At 38.7% G+C, this 21,669-nt stretch overlaps 1 protein-coding gene across 13 annotated transcripts in view; it reads right to left on the bottom strand.

Annotated features, from left to right (window-relative positions):
• The window catches only part of RALGAPA2 (Ral GTPase activating protein catalytic subunit alpha 2), a 306,764-nt gene that overhangs the window by 193,163 nt on the left and 91,932 nt on the right, over window positions 1-21,669 (bottom strand). For all 13 annotated transcript variants that reach the window (XR_012158341.2, XR_013635627.1, XR_013635626.1 and 10 more), the window contains 7 exons: window positions 17,304-17,441; window positions 14,337-14,434; window positions 10,153-10,243; window positions 9,801-9,977; window positions 4,372-4,565; window positions 3,235-3,333; window positions 2,793-2,948 (listed from right to left, as the gene is read on the bottom strand). Coding sequence is in view for 8 of the 13 variants with exons in the window: in XM_073339773.2 (XP_073195874.1) it covers window positions 2,793-2,948; window positions 3,235-3,333; window positions 4,372-4,565; window positions 9,801-9,977; window positions 10,153-10,243; window positions 14,337-14,434; window positions 17,304-17,441 (953 nt within the window). In the remaining 5 variants the exon portion in view is untranslated. The remainder of the gene's footprint in view (window positions 1-2,792; window positions 2,949-3,234; window positions 3,334-4,371; window positions 4,566-9,800; window positions 9,978-10,152; window positions 10,244-14,336; window positions 14,435-17,303; window positions 17,442-21,669) is intronic.

A 21,669-nucleotide genomic window follows, 5' to 3' on the forward strand; every position in this document is an offset into this window, starting at 1 on the left:
ATGGGATTCCTGTATTTCTTCCAGGGGAATCTACAGGGTGTCAGGGACACACTTCACCAGGTCCTGGAATTGCACAAAGTCATCAGCTAATCATGGCAGTGGTGTCATGACTGCCTCTTGAGGTGACGATTCCAAGATGTTTATAAAGGGGTAACCTCCTTGGCTGCCCTTGCCTCTTGCTTCTCAAAGGTCTCCTCTAGCTAAAAGTGGAGAGCAGGGATAGACAATACCAGGGAACGTGGTCTTCTGTGTTCCTTATGGGACTGAATCAGGGTCCCCCGAAACTGCTGGTGGTACACTGCCCATGGACCCCAATTAGGCCAATGAGAAGGACCACAAGGCATGGGGGAAGGTATCCAACATTGGTCATCCCAAGTCTTAGTAGCCAGGGGTCTCTTATCCTGCCTTTGTTGCATCTTCTGACAAAGTTCCTGCTCTACCTTGGTGGGTCTTGTGCTTCTTGGTGGATTTACTCGCCTTGGAGCTTCACGGCTTCGCAGCTCTCAGCTTGGCCGTTTTTCTGAATTTACAGTCCAGGTCGACTCCTCCTGTGTCTGACCAGGAGTTGGGGAGGATTTGGGGGGAACCCGGGCCCGCCCTCTACTCCAGGGTCCAGCCCAGGGCCCTGTGAAATGCAGCTGTCTAGAGTGTCTCCTGGAACAGCTGTGCAACAGCTACAACTCCCTGGGCTACTTCCCCATGGCCTCCTCCCTTCTTTATCCTCACCATAGGACCTTCCTCCTGGTGTCAGATAATGCTTGTACACATCAGTCCTCCAACAGTCCGCATTCTCACTCTCAACTCCTAGTGCCTCTTGCTCCCAGCTCCTCACATGCACACCACAAACTGAAGTGAGCTCCTTTTTAAAACCCAGGTGCCCTGATTAGCCTGCCTTAATTGATTCTAGCAGCTTCTTGATTGGTTGCAGGTGTTCTAATCAGCCTGTCTTAACTGTCTCCAGAAGGTTCCTGATTGGTCTGGAACCTTCCTTGTTACCTTACCCAGGGATAAGGGACCTACTTAACCTGGGGCTAATATATCTGCCTTCTATTACTCTCCTACAGCCATCTGGCCCGACCCTGTCGCAATCTGTATCAAGAAATAAAGTCTCCTGGAATAAACTGGAAAGCCTTGAACAGAAAATTCAGAGTCTGAGTCAGAATGCTCCTCCACATATTGTATCGTAGCTGACAACCCCTCGTCATGGATAACAGAAGTTGTGGAAGAGGCAAGTTTCACAGCAACATGAGCAGTTGGTGACCCAGCAGACCTTGGTACCGAGAGATGTCTGGAGGTCACAAGCTGTAGAGATTCAGGTTCACTCAGTACCATGAGGTCTTTTGGGTACCAATATTCCCACAGTACTGGGAGCACAACAGAACTTGGTACAGACACCAGTTATGTTCTGGATGCCATTGTCCAAGGCACTGATGTCGGTATTGAGGGGAATCACAGATTCCATTGAAACCGCTTTGTTGCTCATATTATTCTTCACTATAGAGTCCTTTACTGCTGAGGTATGGGACTTAGTTGACATCTTACAGTGCTTTGCAGTGGCTGAAGTTCTCAGAGCCTCATTAGCACTCCACTTGGGGCCTGAAGTCTCTAGTGACCAAGTCGTCTTTGAGGAGAAATTCTCTATTCTGCTCCTCTTATTGCCCTCTTTAGTCTGAGTGGGAAGCTCTCGGTACCCCCTGCACCGTTGTCGGTACCCCACTCATGGACAATGTCGGAGATCAGGGTTTCGATGCCATCTTCACCTTGGAAGCTCTCATGAGTTGTGACCATGATCTTGACATTGACAGGGCACTGACAGAAGTAGAGGGTCTCTGTATAGAGGGATTTCTCTGCAGCCGGGACAGAAGCCAGTCTTAAGGCTTGCTCCATTATTAAGAGCCAGTATGTTTTCCCTTGCTCTTAAAGGATCTTCCCTGAACAGAAGCTAAGATCTTGCATTTGCTGGGAATATGAGTCTCTCAAACAACTAATACACTGAGATTGCCCGTCACTGACAGAGATTGCTTGTTGACAAGAGAGGCATCTTTCAAACCCTGAGGAGTCCAACATTCCAGATAGAATCAAGTTCGTTAGGGCCCCTCAATAAGGGATAACACAAACAAAAATGTATTTTTTTTAAAGAAAAGAAATAAACAAATGTGAACAAACATTCCAAAAGCTATAAGGAGGTAAACGTACTACTACTACTACTGCTGCTGCTAAGAACTAATAATGCTAGGAATACTCATAAAAGAGGAAAAAGGGGCACACTAAATTCCATCTCTCCCAGGAGGAGACTGAGAAGAAATTGAGAGCAGTTTGCCCATGCATCCCTGTATAACCTCTGTATGGGGCTCAACAATGCGTAAGTCGCATGCGTGAGCCCAACGGGCACTGCTACCAAAATTCTCCAATCAAAGGTGGATGCGCAGCTGAAGTGGAGCGCCCACAGGGACATGACTTGAAAAACAACAATTATTCTTACTGATGAAACAAGCACACCAGCAGCAGTTTGAAAGTTTACAAGCTGGAAAGAACAAAAATTGGGAGAACAGAAAAGGAGGCAAATATACAATACACAAATAGGGAGAAGAATCGTTTAGGCTATAGGATAAATAATTTCTAGCCCATACTTTATTTCAGTTTGTGTTACAGCCATTTCCCTCCAACTTCACAGCTTCAAATTTGCTAATCCAGGCTTCGCCATCAAAACAATGTAGTAAAAATGTGTAAATGCAGTAGTAAATACAGTAAATGCAATTAAATTACTTTAAAAAGAAAAGTCAAGCTTTTACCTGATCTTCACTAGTTAAGCCAATGTGCATCACGAGATAAAAATGCACTAGGAAATCAGAATTTGGCAAAACATCTTGGCGCCTAGTCATCATAGCACAGATCAACCTGTATGCTTGAAGTTTGCCTTCTTTATATTCATTTGGCAAGGTTGTTGCCTGAAAAGAGCAGAGAATTTTTATTAACAGACAAACAGCAACCAACTGTATGTATACTGTATGTATACTTGCCAATAAATGTTTTGAAGCCACATTCTAAATATGGATTCTCAAGAGTCGCTTAGCTGTTCTAGACAAAAGTATAGCTAAAGGGTGGACGCTGATTATTTTTCTAATACATCTAGAACAAGGATTGCAGAAAGAAACACTGTAAAAATGCCATTAAGTGATTCAATATAGACATGCAGTAAAATACTACTCTGCGCAGAATTTAAAACTAATTTACCTTGAACAACCATGCTGCAAATATTCTGAGAGGTGGAATTAAAACAGGAGGAGAAGGTGTAGACTGGTTGTCCAAACTTATAGCAAGATTGTCCCTTATCTGATTTAAAAAGAAAAGGGAGGGGATTAACAAAATAATATTTAATACATTAAAATGAGTATTATTTACAATACATGATTACTTCCCAGCCTTTCTACTGGAAGTGCTGTCATCTGTCTGTCTCTCTCTCTTGCATACACATACATACACACACCCACACCCACTTTCCAATGAACTCAAATTCAACAGAAAAGTGAAGGGTTAATGTCTAGCTATTCCACCTGGAAGCAGGCGGGGCACACCCTGACTGTTTCCTAGGAGCAATGCACACATTGCTCTATCCAAGGACAAGGGCTAGATATGAACCCTGAGAACTTGATTGTTTGGACAGCAACTGTGGGAGGTTTCTTTAGCCTGGGCTCAAGGCCTGAGAACCAGGATTGTAGTAGATAGAGGATGGTAACTAAGCATATGAATCAACGTCATACATTCCTTTGTGTAGCAGTGTGTAATGCTTAGGGGGAGAAATATAATAAAAGGAGAAGGTGGAAGGCAGGGGGGGCAGAACAGCCCATCTCCGCTGACCAGCCTGTTTGCTTGCATAAAGCTGTGTTCTGTCTCATCACTGAACCGCAACAGAAAAGTGTGTGGTAGTATTCCTCCATCCTAATCAAATATTATCATGTGAGGTTGTACTGTGGAAATTTACACTAACTCCCAACATTTGTGGATTATTTTGTACTTTCAATTCATTGCTTCTATTTCACTATTTTACCATCTCAGAATATACTAATTTAAATCCTTTTTGTTACTGCACAAAATTGTCTTTTATTAGGTGTTTTTACTGAAATTTGAACATCCTTTTTCTTTATTTACAATATAACCTTTCCCTCCAAACACCACACTTTATTGATTTATTCACTGTTAAAGTTACAGTATCACTAAAAGAACCAGCATGAGCAGTTGAAACTCCTTAAATATTCTAATAAAAAATCTATTTTACTGCTTAGTAAACTTTTATTAGAATATAAATTAATTTTTATAGCAAATACAAAATCACTCTCTTTGCATTAGAATAAAACACATTAAAAACAATACCTTTGCCAGTTTGTACCATAGTTCATAGAGATACCCAAAAACTTTGGCATGGATTTTAGGAGACTGGATATTATTCACATCTCCAAGAATTCCCAAGATCCTTCTCCATAATACAGCAGCTGAATCAGGATGCCAACCTATGAGGTTTCCACCAGCAATTATACTGCAGTCATCAGCAAGGAACTCGCTGCTGTCTATAGAATAAAAAAAATTGGTTTCCATCCGTTATAAATGCAGTGGGTAGTCTATCTGTGGTCCACAAAACCCAAACAATCATTCATATAAAACAAGGGAGTAATGGTTATGAAAAAAGTTCTGAGCTATGAATTTAAGCATTCATTATGCAAAATATATATTCAGAGCAACACCTTTCTCAAGGAATGTTTCTACAGATAATTGGTAAAATTGCCCTGCCAAGTCATCTTTTCTCCTGGAGCTGCATCCAATTTTGGCCCTTTTATAGCCTCTTGAACTTCCTATTGTGAGGTATCCTCATCCAGTCTCTTCTTTTCTAATTCCAACATGATTGGCATTTGAAACTCAGAAATAAAACATCATAAAGACATTTAACCATTTGCATTCCCTTAGATGCAGTGAGGAAATAATGGGAACAAACAAATGCTTTCTTTATAAGTTTAGAAGTCAAATATGGGAATTTTTTACTCCAGTACAAGTAATTTAGTTAGGAAAAAATAAACTTTACCTAATACCCCAAGTACTGTGTGATGTTCCCCATTCAGAAAACACAAAGATTCAAGACAGTAAAATAATGATTTTCATTATTAAAACACAGACTACTACTTACTAAAATCATGGCTAGCACATTAGGCAAAATGAAAGGGAAACTGAGCTTCATTAATTATTCTACAGAAGAAATGGGTAGTATCTACAGATAGTGGCACACTACATGACAGACAAAGAATAATTTGTAGTCACTGATGGTCATGTAATTAGAGAAGGCTTTTATTAGGGTTTAACAGCAGTATCGAGAGTCTCCTAAATAATTTGCTCTGGATTCAAAGTGTAGGTATTTGATTACAATGATTTATTCATGCCGTGAAGTGGTGGTACATACAAAATGTTTACAATTTCATTTTTTCCTTATTTCACTAGGTAGGATTGCCCCTTAAGCACCATTCTCACTTATCAATTACTAGCAGAAGTAGAAGGCTATGTCCGGGATTACACTGCAAGGGGATGACACGCTAATATTAGTAAGAAATCCATGTAAAACTATTTCTATCACTTAGATCATCATGGAGAAGACGAGATTTTTCTGGATATAAATTAAATCATTCTCAATTAGCAAAAAACCCTACAATTCCACCATGTTTATGCTGTGAGAGTTTAAATGGGTAATAAAAAACTTCATTTGTTTGGGAATTAACATGACTATGTTATTAAACAATGCAGACAGGCATACACGGAAGCCAATTATAGAAAACATCAAGGAAGAATGACAAGTGGGATTCCTGGAACCTTTGCTGGGTAGGTCTTTGTAAAGGTGATTTCTACCGCAGAATTAAATTTTCACTTAAAATGCATCCTTTGGAGTGTATCCTTTTCCGAGCAGGGCTTAATGTGGGCTTCATCCAAGCACTTTAAGCAGGTCAGATGGGGATCACTGACCAGCATAGGCTTTTAACAATTCTCACAGGACTTAATCCTGGGGAGCAAGGCATCCTTTTGGTACCGAGCACAGTACCAAAAGAGGAAAACTGGTCCAAATGGATACAAGCATAGAAACCTAATGTTAATTTACTTAAGAAAAAAACAAAAACACAAACCAACCAACCATAACTAACTGCAACTATCTACAAAGAGAGAGGAAGGCACTTGAGTTAATAAGACCAAGATCATTCCAACCACCATCACTGGTGTTAAGAAGGAACTGAGGGGAGTCGGGGGTGGCCCCACCCTGTTATACCAGTGTGTAGCGGCGTGTGGCAACACAAAGCGCTCAAGCGCCTGATTGGTACTGCTGAGGGGAAAAAAATCTCTGACCTCTGTGCACAAGGAGCACACACACTTACAGTGGAATGGCCATGTGCGATCACTCCAAGAACTCACACAATATGCATGCATGAACTTTAAATTAGTATAACTTTTACTGTCCTTGCTATTTTCATGTTATTTCTCTTTTCTGATTGGTTTATTACCACCGATTACACACTCTTACCCAACACCAGCACTCGAGGCTTCTACAAACAAACTGCAAGTTTAGCTTGAGAGAACTTTTAAATCGCAAGTCCAAATACACTTACCTTTGGAGAAACAGGTATTAATGAAACCACTCAGTAAAATTAACCCAAATAGCCAAAACATAAACTGAAAACCATAAATGAGCTCCAATTAGATGCATCATTTTACTGTATCTATTGAAATTGATCACATTGTCTCCTTCACTACAGTGCACAGAGGGGAGCTAAAACAGGAGTATTTACAGTGGAAACTCCAAAGGAGTAATGGCAACAGTTCCACAGCATGCTCTTGTTCTTTCCCCAGCCAACAGAAGCCATTAAAGCAGATGCACTACAGAGTAGGGGCTCTGCACATTGGGAGGTAGTAAGTTTAGGAGAGGGATGCTCTCTGCAGCAGCATCCCCCAAGAATTATAATGCATTATTAATATATGCTGGTTGGTCAGTAAAACCCTCAGAAGTTCTGAGGGAGCTGTAGTGTCATAGCAGAATGGGGTGTCTCAGGGAGCCAGCTCTACAGAAGTTTCCAGCTTTGACAAGGAAACCTGAATCACTCAAAGGATATGAAAGGCCAAATCCTCCGTCCTTTCTGCATGAACTCAAAACTTTACATCAGACAGAAGAAAATGAAGTTAACTCAAAGAATTAAACCTAGGAATTTCTGAGCCCCACTAAATCTAAAAATGGTTTCAAAGAAAGAAAGATATTAATATTTAACATGACTAACACTCTCTCAACATGAGAAATACAGTTATGCACACTCATTCTGTTAGGTAATTACAATCTTATTACTACATTTGCCTTTCTGCTCTAGATTAATGATCAAATTATTTTATAAAAATAGTTTTCTTTTGCATATGCAAAGAGCAAAGTTCTTGTATTATGGATAGAAAGCAAGCTAGCAATTTGTCTTCTTCACATAGGTAATAATCCTTAACATATGTTATATTACAATTTCCCTTTGTACCGATGACAAGCTGAACTATTGAACTGGATGAACTTATTCATTATGTTAGTAGTATTTCAAAGAATAATTGAATAAATGGAGTAGATAACCCTGAAACTATATATCTCATTATAGAAAATAGCCTACCAGAAAAATTCTTATGTTACCTGATTAAGTTACTGAAATAAAATCTATGATGCACTTATTAAAAATTAGATGAAAAGTAGCCTTTACAAAGAACAAAAGCACCAAAAGAATACAATACATAGTCATAAATAATGAGTCCTATATGTCAAAGTTACAATAATTAAAATGAAAAAGGTAAAGGAAAATTACTAACAAACTGACTTTTCTTAGGGTGTTCCCTTCATTAGGTCCATATTCTAATGTATTTCCTAATGACACTGCAGACTGCTAGATAATTAAAGCATATGCACAATACTATAAAAAAAACCCTGCAACATAGAGGGTGAAATCCTGCTCCTCCCTCAGATCAGTAAGATTTTTGCTCCTGACTTCAACTGGACAAAGATTATACCTATAGAGTGATTGTTTCAGAGAGTATAAATACTGAATTACAATTTACCATTATCTTCAGTCTGACTTTCTAAATCCTTTAATAAAGGGAGTCTGCAATTCCCATTTCTGATTCAGCATTCACAGCAAAAGCTTGGAGACATGGATTCCAAATGCTTAATCTTGAGAAAATCATTGTCATGAGGAAACAGCAGCAACTGAAGAATAGTACATTCAGGAAGAAAGAATCATGGCTAGCAAGTAGGATTTTCCCCCTTATTTACTTATAAAATCTTTCTAATCTCCAACAAATGAAATCTATGAAAGTAAAGTGGTAATGAAGTTTCTATCTGAAGGAAACAAGAGACAGAAAATGAAAAGCATGGAACAAAAGCATGGAAGTATAGTCAATACTGCTATATTCTTTGATAACCTTTGGAAGGAACTTTGTATAGGCCCTTGACATGTCTTTAGTTTTGCTCCCTTACTGCTTTCTATATGAAACAGAAGTTAACTACCATTTCAGTCTTCTATTTTTATACCAGTTACCTATCATAGGCCATAAGAACTTTGTTCTGTAATCTCCAAAGCTACACTACAAAGCTACCAAATACCTGCCCTTGTGTATAGACAACCTCTCTCTTAAATCTTCATAAATATATTAGTTGCTTCTCATTAAAATATGACACATTTCAAGAGTTGGCAGGCTGGAAGAGATATTAACTAAATATTGGATTTTCAAAAGCGTCTCAGTGATATCATCAATTATTCCCTGTGTCCACTGAAGCTAGGATGAGAAGTAATGGGCTTAAGCTGTAGCAAGTGAGATTTAGGTTAGATAATAGGAAAAGCTTTCCAGCTATAAGGATAGTTAACCTGTGGAATAGGCTTCCCAGGGAAGCTGAGGAATCCCCATCATTGGAGGTTTTCAAGAACAGGTTGGACAAACACCTGTCATGGATGGTTTAGGTTTACTTGGTCCTTCCCTCAGGGCGGGGACCTGGACTTAATGATTTCTCAAAATCCCTTCCAACCCTACATTCCTATGATTCTAAAATGGTATCTAATATAATTAAATAGTATGATATTAAGTTCTACTGCCAATTTTAACTCTAGTAGACCCAGTTTCTTAACTCTTGGATGATATTTTTGTGACTCCAGATCTTTCTCCACTTTCTAAATATCTAATTACTTATGTCACTACCACACCTCAAGATGAAAGACAACCAGAGCACAAAGAAGGAACTTGGAGAGGTCCTTCCCTTTGAGATACTAGTGATGTCTGACATTCTTTCCACTATCATGTTTTTCCAGAATTGTCCCTCATTTAACAACATATAGTATACATTTGCTGGGTTTGTTTCATGGTCTTCCATTTTTGTGTGTGTCTGTGCATATTTTGTTGTGCAACACTTGACCTAGACAATCAAACTGATACATCATTGTGATGAAGTGAAAGAAGATGTTAACACATTCTCTGAGGAAGGGTTAACTTTCTAGACACTAGTACTGTACACAGTGTTATTAATATTATTCAAAATTAAGAAAATGAAGCATTACTAAGAGTTTACAATGTTTTATTTTAAAAGATGAACTATGCCATTAGGGTTACATGTAATGTCAAATAATTCTCATCTACTTTAAAACAAACACTTTTAAAAGCAAAAAAGTGCATGCAAATTGAGTTGTATAAACTAGCATGTGTAAGTTCTACCGTTTTGTGACAAAAATTTACAATATCTATTGTATTTTCTTGAACATAGGTACCTGTTAAATTTGCAGCATCTGAAGGACTAAGCTGCAGCCAATGACGTGCATCTGCATCTACACAAACATCTGTTGGTATATTAACTTCATGTTCTTCTTCACATGTTTGCCAGGGGACCAGGGTGATCTCTACTTCATTATTGTAGCCAATGAACGTGTCACTGCTAACACTTTCACCTAAAGCAAGCAGGAATTACTAAATGTCATAAGCAATGTTCTACAATAAAAAAAATCTTAATTTTCAAAAACATGATTAAAAGTAATCAATATTATATATGTGATAAGTCAAATTAGCACATGCCACCACAAACTACTACTCCTTAGAAAAAGAATTTGGTTTCCTGGAACTCACTCATTTCTCTTTCTCTGTGATTTCCATGTGACTGCTGCAAGTCTGCTTTCAAATCTAATTCAGCTGGACTGCTGCTCCTTCGTATTAAAACCTTCAGAAAAAATATAAAATTGCATTCCTCTCAATTCATTTATGGTTAATTTGAAAAATATATCCCATAATATTTTAGAATAATTCCCTCTATTAAGATACATATACATTTTATACCTAAGTATCACTGAAAACTAACTCTGACTTATTCAGGGGTGGTTTAGACAATAGTTAGTCCTGCCTTAGTGCAGGGGACTGGACCAGATGGCCTACTGAGGTCCCTTCCAGTCCTACATTTCTATGATTCTATTAATAAAAAACCATATCACATAAGGCATAGAGTAGGAGCATGTTACTAGAGTTAGTTGCTGTGGAAACTTTAACTCTAAATTTCCTAGATTACATGGGTGTTAAAAACTTATCAGTTAAAATGTTGCATCAATACAGGGCTGGGGGGGAGGTGTATTTTTGTATTTGCAATTAATATTCTTCATTTTTAAAAAAGGAAAGATGACATAGATGTCAAAAGAACTTATATGTTCTTGATACATTGATCAGGCCTTATGACCAACTTTTCACCCTACTTGGTTTCTCAGGCTGAAGCACTGCCACGCAGGAGGCAATGAACTCATTTGCCGAGGCTGTCTTTCTGGAACTTGTGGCCCCACAGCTGATTTTTGTGGGGAAGGAATTGGCACTCATTCCTCAGGCACATGCAGTTGCTTGCACTGTTTGGAAGACTGCCTACAGTTTTGTTTTTCCCACCAAATTAGGTTCATGTTGAGTAGATAAATCCAGCATGTAGTAATATTTGAGCTTTGCACTGGTTCACATAATATTTTCAGTTATTTATGCAATAAATATGGCCACAACCTCAATATCAACTTGCAAAGAAGGTGGGAAATGTGATATTGATGGCAGCATTATCAGGAGGTGGTAAATATTTTGACCAGCATGTCAATAACACAAAAGCAGGGGAGGAGGGTTAAATCTCTTACTCCCACCACCATTGCCTTTGCCTGAATTGGGTAAAGAAACTGCAGCAGAGCAATACGTAGTGTTCCCACTTTGCTCGAGCCAAATGTGCAGTCTCCATGTTGCTTTTAGACTACACCCACTTAAAAGCAGCGGACCAAACCAGAGTTTCAAACTACATTAATCAATTTGATATTGCATTGCACTTCTAACAGTATCAGCAGTTTCAAGCATCAATTATTTCTGCTGTTTATTCAAAATTAACATGAAAAATTAAAAAAAACCTGTCAGTCAGAATGCTGACATACACAAAGTTTTGAAATAAATGGCCGATGGTGCAAATTGTGCTGAGAAAGGCATTTCTCTGAACACTTCATGAACGATCAAACATTTGTTTAAGTACTATGCAATTTGGTAATGAATATACTTTATTTATAAGACCGTTATGAACTCTGTGTTTATAATAATATATATCTACCAAACAAACAGAGTTTATAACTCTTATAAATATATTCATTACCCAATATATTTTTTATATATATATATATATATATATATATATATATATATACACACACACACACACACACCCCCCTCTACCCCGATACAACGCGACCCATTATAACACGGGTTCGCATACAACACAGTAAACAGGCCTCCCCCCCACCCTCAGGGTCTGGGAGGCAGGAGCTGTGGGGGGGCACTTTTGGGGGCCCCACAGGCCCAGAGTGGCCCGGGTGATTAGCAGGGGGCCGGGAACAGCCCACTCCGCTTTCCTCGCCCCGGCCGTGTCACTCAGGGGAAGGGATTCCCCCCTCCCCAGCACTCACTGGCAGCGGCGGAAGTGGAGCAGCACAGCCTCAGCCTGCTCCACTCTGCCAGCTCCCAGCCACGGCACTCTGCTTCCCGCCGCAGGTGGGTGTGGGGGGCGTCCTTTCCCCAACCTCCCCACACTCACTGGCAGCGGGAAGCTGAGCAGGGGCGGTCAGGGGACAAAGAGCAGGGGGAGCAAAGTAAGTTCAATATAACGCCGTTTCACATAACGCAGTAAGATTTTTTGGCTCCCATGGACCGTGTTATATCGGGGTAGAGGTGTGTACGTACACACACACACAGTCTTTATATGTTGCTTTATGTAATCTTCATTATAATATTTCCATAAACAAGTGTTACAGTCTTATAGTATTAGAAGATGCAGAATATTCATAACAACATAAGAATGGCTATACTGGGTCAGACCAAAGATCCATCCAGCCCAGTATCCTGTCTACCGACAGTGGCCAATGCCAGGTGCTCCAGAGGGAGTGAACCTAACAGGTAATGATCTAGTGATCTCTCTCCTACCATCCATCTCCACCCTCTGACAAACAGAGGCTAGGGACACCATTCCTTACCCATCCTGGCTAATAGCCATTAATAGACTTAACCTACATGAATTTATCCAGTTCTCTTGTAAACCCTGTTATAGTCCTTGCCTTCACAACCTCCTCAGGCAAGGAGTTCCACAGGTTGAATGTGCACTGAGCGAAGAAGAACTTCTTTTTATTTGTTTTAAACCTGCTACCCATTAATTTCATTTTGTGGCTCCTAGTTCTTATATTATGGGAACAAGTAAACAACTTTTCCTTATTCACTTTATCCACACCACTCATGATTTTATATACACCTCTATCATATCCCCCCTTAGTCTCCTCTTTTCCAAGCTGAAAAGTCCCAGCCTCTTTAATCTCTCCTCATATGGGACCCCTTCCAAACCCCTAATCATTTTAGATGCTCTTTTCTGAGCCTTTTCTAATGCTAGTATATCTTTTTTGAGATGAGGGGACCACATCTGTACGCAGTATTCAAGATGTGGGCGTACCATGGATTTATATAAGGGCAATAAGATATTCTCCGTCTTATTCTCTATCCCTTTTTTAATGATTCCTAACATCCCATTTACCTTTTTGACTGCCGCTGCATATTGCTTAGACTTCTTCAGAGAACTATCCACGATGACTCCAAGATCTTTCTCCTGATTCGTTGTAGCTAAATTAGCTCCCATCATACTGTATGTATAGTTGGGGTTATTTGTTCCAATGTGCATTACTTTACATTTATCCACATTAAATTGCATTTGCCATTTCGTTGCCCAATCACTTAGTTTTATGAGATCTTTTTGAGTTCTTCACAGTCTGCTTTGGTCTTAACTATCTTGAGCAGTTTAATATCATCTGCAAACTTTGCCGCCTCACTTTTTACCCCTTTCGCCCGATCATTTATGAATAGGTTGAATAGGATTGGTCCTAGGACTGACCCTTGGGGAACACCCCTAGTTACCCCTCTCCATACTGAAAATTTACCATTTATTCCTACCCTTTGTTCCCTGTCTTTTTACCAGTTCTCAATCCATGAAAGGATCTTCCCTCTTATCCCATGACAACTTAATTTACCTAAGAGCCTTTGGTGAGGGACCTTGTCCAAGGCTTTCTGGAAATCTAAGTACACTATGTCCACTGGATTCCCCCTTGTCCACGTGTTTGTTGATCCCTTCAAAGAACTCTAATAGATCAGTAAGACATGATTTCCCGTTACAGAAACCATGTTGATTTTTGTGCAACAATTTATGCTCTTTTATATGTCTGACAATTTTATTCTTTACTATTGTTTCAACTTTTTTGCCCGGTACTAATGTTAGACTTACCGGTCTGTAACTGCCAGGATCACCTCTAGAGCCCTTCTTAAATATTGGCATTACATTATCTATCTTCCAGTCATTGGGTACACTAGCTGATTTAAAGGACAGGTTACAAACCATAGTTAATAGTTCCGCAATTTCACATCTGAGTTCTTTTAGAACTCTTGGGTGAATGCCATCTGGCCCTGGTGACTTGTTACTGTTAAGTTTCTCAATTAAGTTTCTCTGCGATGACTTTATCATCTTTAAGTGTTCCTTTTGCATCTCGATCGTCCAGGGACCCCAGTGGTTGTTTAGCAGGCTTCCTGCTTCTGATGTACTTAATACTTGCTATTAACAGCTACAGTTTAATTCCAATTTCTATTTCATCAATGTGATCCACAAACTTAAAATTTCAGTTGTTATCCTTTGTAAACATTTATATTAATAATTAGAAATAAAAAGTTCTTAGGATCTTGGCAATTATTAGAACTTGGATCAGAGTCTATTAATTTTGCCTTACGTGTTGGGCTTCATTTTCTTTCTTCATATATCCTTTCTTGTCTTGAATGGATTTGGAATCCACACAATTTAAATTCTGCGAACTCTCAGTCTTTTTATCTGCATAATCAAAATTTTAACAAGTAAACAAATGAGACAAGAAATACAGACAGTTAAGGAAATGGAGCCTATGGGCTAATTCTAAAACGATTCAAAACAGCACTAAATATGTGCATGTTTTTCATCTTTCCAGTATTTACAGAGAAGTGATTGAATATGACACTCTCATATGATAGTGTAGAATTGTTGTGGACTCATTTATATTGTGAAAGCATTCAATTATGTGGATAATTCCCTCATAAATAGTGTAAAAAACTGCAGTTATTGGAATACAACTAAAATCTTTAGCTGTGGTGTGTGAAATGTAAATGCAGTGCTAGATACTGGAAATGACAAGTTACACACCAATCACAGATATTTTTCAGTGGCTTTCATTGTGAGACGAGCTCTGCTTCAACACAGATGATATTCTACACTTCCAAATGACAATTGCCTAAAGCCAAATTGATTTTTTACAAATTAATTAAAAACAAGACACTTGTCAAAGAGAATTCAGTGCCTGTGAAAAGTGTTGGAACAACGGAGCTGGAAAATGAAGTTATATTTCCCACAAAACAGATACAGCACATAGAATGGCCACTCAAGATTCCCAACACATTTCCACTAATGTTACCTGTCTGCCGATATTTTACCTACTATTCCCCAGAAATGAAGTATCAGGCTACGTGCTAATGGCAAATCAATTATACAGTTAAGTCAAATATCTTACTAAATTGCTCAGTGTCCATTTATGAGACCCTTCAATAAGGCAGATAAGAAAGTTTGCTTGACTGTTCCCTACACTTCTTAGATGAATGGAGCACAAATGGATGTAGCCAAGAGTATAGTCAGCATCACAGCAGATAAACCCTGGAGGAAACATCTCTAAAACTATATAGGTAAATTATTAGCCAATGATAGCTGTCTTTCAATCATTGGTAATGTACTTAAAGCCCTGGTCTACACTGTAGAATTACTTCAATATAACTACACTGCTCAGGGGTGTGAATAATCCACTGACCTAAGCACCAGTGTAGACAGCCTTATGTTGGCAGGGATCTAGCCGATGCAGTGTTTTAAGTGTAGGCCTGCCCATAGTATAAAGCACCTGTAACTAACTCACGTGGAAGGTTGCAACATATTTTCCTATAAACAAAACATTATAAACAGGAAGTTTGTATGAACGCTCTTGTCCACACTGGGGAAGAGCAAGAATTCACTGAAGCTATTTTGAAAACTGGTCAACTCATTAAGTTTACCAACAGTACATAATTAATGTAACCACTGTATTCCTCTACAATGGGGAGTATGTGCAAAAACAATTACTTATGTAGCGAGAAGTGCTAATGTTCTATTGGTGACCACTCTAAGCTTACAGCTATATAGAAATTAGGACATGCAATTCATCAATGGTTGCCCAAGGAGTGGAAACTGTAGTGTTCTAATGTGTTCACCAAGTCATCTAACCATGTTAAGAGTTCAAATTAATTAACACTACCAAGTCCTCCAGTATAGAAAAATACAATCATTGTACTACTTTTTTTGCAAGAGATAAATTACATTTTAATTATGATCACTAAAGCAAAACTTGTTTTTAAAGTATGATAGTAAAAATGAATGGCTCTTACCTACACAACAGCATCCAGTGATGCTGAATTAGGAGCTGCCCTGGTAAATTAAATCCTAATTTTTCTAATGTAGCCAAAGACTAAGGTTAAATATACTTTCCTTGGCCATTTTTAATGCATCTTCAAAGGGTTAAACTAACATTTTAAGTGAAATATACATACTATTGAAAATCCTCAGTGGGTGGGTGTGTGGATGGAGACATTCAGAGGTATTATTTTAGGAGCATGATTGTGTTATACTTAAATTTATTATTTAATAAAATAGGGTTTGGAACACTGAAAAACAGGATTTATTGTACCATAGCTTAAATGAACAGACATTATGGCATAAATACACATTCATACAATAGCAATGGGACATTTTTCCTTCCTATTCACAAATGTAGTTTAATGAGATTCAAAGGCAGCTTAATACAGTATAGCCACTGTATGTCTGTCATAAATATAAAGGGAAGGGGTAACCCCTTTAAAATCCCTCCTGGCCAGAGGAAAAATCCTCTCACCTGTGAAGGGTTAAGAGGCTAAAGGTAACCTCGCTGGCACCTGACCAAAATGACCAATGAGGAGATAAGATACTTTCAAAAGCTGGGAGGAGGGAGAGAAACAAAGGGTCTGTGTCTGTCGGTATGCTGCTTTTGCCAGGGATAGAACAGGAATGGAGTCTTAGAACTTTTAGTAAGTAATCTAGCTAGGTATGTGTTAGATTATGATTTCTTTAAATGGCTGAGAAAAGAACTGTGCTGAATAGAATGACTATTTCTGTCTGTGTGTCTTTTCTGTAACTTAAGGTTTTGCCTAGAGGGATTCTCTATGTTTTGAATCTAATTACCCTGTAAGGTATCTACCATCCTGATTTTACAGAGGTGATTTCTTTACTTCTGTTTACTTTTATTTCTATTAAAAGTCTTCTTGTAAGAAAACTGAATGCTTTTTCATTGTTCTCAGATCCAAGGGTTTGGGTCTGTGGTCACCTATGCAAATTGGTGAGGATTTTTACCAAACCTTTCCCAGGAAGTGGGGTGCAAGGGTTGGGAGGATTTTTGGGGGAAGACGTGTCCAAACTACGTTTCCCAGTAAACCCAGTTAGAATTTGGTGGTGGCAGTGGATATTCCAAGGACAAAGGATAAAATTAATTTGTACCTTGGGGAAGTTTTAACCTAAGCTGCTAAAAGTAAGCTTAGGAGGTTTTCATGCAGGTCCCCACATCTGTACCCTAGAGTTCAGAATGGGGGAGGAACCTTGACAATGTCACAAAAGTTACCTTGAAAAAAATCAGAACTAAATTGGTCTATAATGTCTGAAGTGCTACTGCTTCGAGTTAGTTGCTGGTCCTGGTCTGCAAAGAGGCCACTCGACTCTGGTCCTGTTGTATTTTCTGATTGTTGAGCTTCTTCAACTTCTGCAGATTTCAATTAAAATAAAATGTGTTACAAGGATTCTAAAACTCTTTGCACATTTACTACACACTAACATAACAAAGTCAGGTGAAAAGATGAACAAGCTAAATATTTAAAACACATAGAAATTATGAGAATAAAATGAAAAATTTCAATTTTAGTTACCAAATGCTCTCCACAACTGAAAAAAAATTCATTAAAAAAATGTATTCCAGCAGCAGAATTAGGAAGAGGTTCAGAGAAGGGAAATTCAAATTATTAGAGTCATAGAGTGGGTGCTAAGGGCCAGAGGTATGTGGGGTTTTTGTCTCACATGGAGAGAGATTAAAAAGAAGTTAAGACTGTTTAGTCTAGAAAGGAAAAGGGTGAGAGAAGATATATAAATTAATGAACAGTATAAAGAAGACTAATTTGGTGTTCCTATTTACTTTTCTCATAATAAAGGAAAAAGAGGAAACTTAAAAAGTCAACAAATTCAAAATGAATAAAAATAATATATATATGTTTAATAAACATCTTGCATAACTCTCCAATGGGACTCACTTCTAAGGGATTTGATTCAGAAAAACAGATTAGTAAGTCTCAAGCAGTATTAGACACTCATAACAATAAGTAGGGGGCAGGTAAAATCTAGGGGCAGAACGTTCTCCCCATTCCAACTGACTCCCTCATAGCCTGTTCACTTAGTTATACCTTCCTCAATCATCCAGCATTCATCACTGGCACAGACTGGACACTGAACTAAATGGACCATTGGTTTGTTCACGTGTTGCAACTCAGACTTAGGTGCCTCCACAGACATACAGGAGGGGGATCACCTCTCCTGCATTCCTTAGAATGTGCACAGAAAGCTGGATCTTTTCCTGCCGACTGATGAGATTTGCAAGTTGGGAGAAGAATAGGAGATATAAGGAGCAGCACACTGGGGGGGAGGGGGGGGATCCCTGTCCTTCCAGTGGATCATCTCACATCCATAAGAGCAATACCTGCACACCTTAGGAGGTCCACAGGAGGTCCACTCTGCAGGTATTAGCAAATTTATACCCCTCCCCCTTCCCTAAACTCCCTACATGCAGGTGCTAGAAGGAATGTGAGGTTCTGTTATTAGCCTTATAAGATAGGTGGGCAGAGCTTAGAAATATCCAGTGTCCTGTGAGCCATAGCTTCCTCTTCAGTGGCCAACCAAATCTTCCTAACCTTAGAAAACTTGTTCTTTCTTGATGAGCAAAATCTGAAACATTAGTAACCTGACAGGCCTAATAAGATTGTCAGTCTTTGGACAGTTCTATCTGGGCTGATGACCCTGAGGGCCATGAAAATCTGCCAAACCTAATAAAACCATTCTCGCCCACCAGAATCCTTAAGGGATCCCAATTAACCTATTAAGGCTTATGAACGATTGGACCCCTCTATAAGTCTACTAAGGCATGTTAGAAAATCCTCAGCAAGTGTCCCAAGGCTATTAGCAGGATTAGTTAAGTATAAGCAATAGTCTTTGCCTTGGTGGGGACTGGATAGAGTTTTTAGCATGTTAAAAATTTTAATTTACCTATTTATTTATTTAACTGCCTCAACGACAACATTAACTTGGTTCAGGTTTATGTTGCAAGGAAATTTGTTTTGCTTGTTGTGCATTACCAATTTCAGAAACTCTGTTCAATATATATATTAAATATACAAAAAGAAAAAAGTTTAGAGATTTAAAGCATTTTTAAAAATTATGTAAACCATAACTAACATACTTTCTCTCTCATTCCTTCTCTCTTTATAAGACAGCAAAATCCCTTACTTGACAGTTTCTTATAGGATATCAAATATGCTTGACGGGAAAAATGGAGACTCAGTTTTAAGTTTTAGCTCTTGGGTTTAGGTATTAAAGTCTGATCCTGTTTCTTCATAAGACAGAACAAGACAAGCACACAAAGGTGAAGAAAGAAAACGCAGCAAAATTCAGCATCTGTCTCTGTTTGCAGCTGTAATTCATTTGCTGCAAAAGTAACATGAGTAGCACACAATCTTATTAGCCTCTTCAGGATCTGGCAAAACAATTACCAGAATTGGACTACAGTATCTTTTTATCTTGCCTCTCGGGATACAGCAAAAGATTGCATGGTTTGATTTGTCCTGGCAGGTTAAGCTGAACTCTCATTAGACTGAAGTCAAATAGATAGAGAGAAGAGAGAAATATGAGGGGTCAAGTGGGGGAAAATGGAAACTAACACACAAGCAAAGGAGTGACAGCGGGAACTTTAGGTTCATATCTCAGGAGTTAGTCAGAACACAATTGTGGAGATGATTCTTTTTGACTAGTCAGAATTTCTCCCGGGATCAAGAAACAGAAGACCTAAGATTTTGATGGTAAAGTCGTGGGTCCTAGCATGTGGTAGGGACAGGCCTGGCAGTGATGCTAGTTAATGCTCCCTGCCACGCCTAAGCTAACAGTCAGCTCTTTCCTAGAAAATGTCCCAATGGTATAGCAAACATATCCTACCAAAAGGGACTCATCAGAACAAGTATCCAATGATTCACATATGCACTCTTCCTCTCTTCTTAAAAATGTTTTTAAGGTCTCTTGCTAGGGCAATTCCTTGGGAGCCTTGAAAATCCTACTCAGAATCTTAGTTCAGACAAATACAGATTACGCCATTGATTCCAAGCTCTGGTTTCTTCAAACAATGTTACATAACAAGCATATAAGTTACACTGAACTTTCCATCAGCTTTCAACTCACTGTGGGACAATTCAAGACCATCCCTGAGAATTCAACACAACTGTTCTCCACTCCCCCAACCCTTCCTTACTCCTCCACTATGCCTTTCAAACCTTTGTCTGTTGGCACCTTTGTTCTGCTGCCCCTCTTCATGCCTACCTCCTGCATATCTCCTAAAGTCTACATGAAGTGAACACCAAAGGCAGTCTGCAGAAGGGAGCAGTGGGGCTAGCAGGGGATTGTGGTGGGGACCAGAAAAAAAAGGAAGACATTCCCCTCTCCACACTCTCTGACCACCCCACCTTTGAGTGTTAGTTTATAAATGAATTGCCTGATTCACTTCAATTTTAATAGAAAATAGCCTAAATTTCACATTGATAAAACTCTATTAGTTGCTTTACATGTCGAGGCTTCTCAAAAGCAAGAATTTACATTTTTATTTAAAATAAAGCTTAGCTCTCTAGCAGTAATTTAATGGGTCTATTTTTAGTTCAATGAAGTGGTCAAGCTTGTCTCTGTCACCAACAGAAGTTCATCTAATAAAGATATTACCTGACCCTGCCAGTCTACATAATTAATGGGAAAGCAATTAAATTCAGATACATTTTAATTTAGTTACAAAGGAAGACATACCTAAATAAACTGTAGGTCAAGATAAATCCTTATGTTTAAGTGTATAAAACAGAATAGTTTGTGGGGCTCCAAACGTCTGAACAAAAACAGAAAAATGATACTGTCTAAGCCTTGTATGTTTAAATATTTTTTTGGTAATAAGAAGCATAGATAGAAAGATTTTTTGTTTCTGAAATCAGGATCCCCAGGAAAATGTCTTTAGAGGCAAACATTTACAATTAGCATTAACTTGTGTGACCTCATTGTTAGATTGACAGTGAATGGGAATTATTGTCAAAAAGCTGTGGCTAGCTGGATTTCTCCAGCATGATTTGTTTTGAAGCATTGGGCCCAACCATCCAAATAGCTTTGGGAATATTTTCCCTGAAACTACTCCAAAAAAGAAATATTTAAAAAGCTTTTGTTCTCCTCTTCCTCAAAATGGTGCCCCATTTTGACAGTAAGTACAGTTCCAGTAACCCAAAAATAAAAATCACTAGAATTATTTAAATATCAGAACTTACCATCCAAACAAAATTTGATAGTGAACATGAGATAACCTTATGATTAAAGGTTTCAGAGTAACAGCCGTGTTAGTCTGTATTCGCAAAAAGAAAAGGAGTACTTGTGGCACCTTAGAGACTAACCAATTTATTTGAGCATGAGCTTTCGTGAGCTACAGCTCACTTCATCGGATGCATACCGTGGAAACTGCAGCAGACTTTATATATACACAGAGAATATGACTCAATACCTCCTCCCACCCCACTGTCCTGCTGGTAATAGCTTATCTAAAGTGATCATCAGGTGGGCCATTTCCAGCACAAATCCAGGTTTTCTCACCCTCCACCCCCCCACACAAATTCACTCTCCTGCTGGTGATAGCCCATCCAAAGTGACAACTCTTT

The sequence above is a fragment of the Lepidochelys kempii genome, chromosome 3, assembly GCF_965140285.1.
Source record: "Lepidochelys kempii isolate rLepKem1 chromosome 3, rLepKem1.hap1, whole genome shotgun sequence".
Lineage (NCBI taxonomy): Eukaryota > Metazoa > Chordata > Testudines > Cheloniidae > Lepidochelys > Lepidochelys kempii.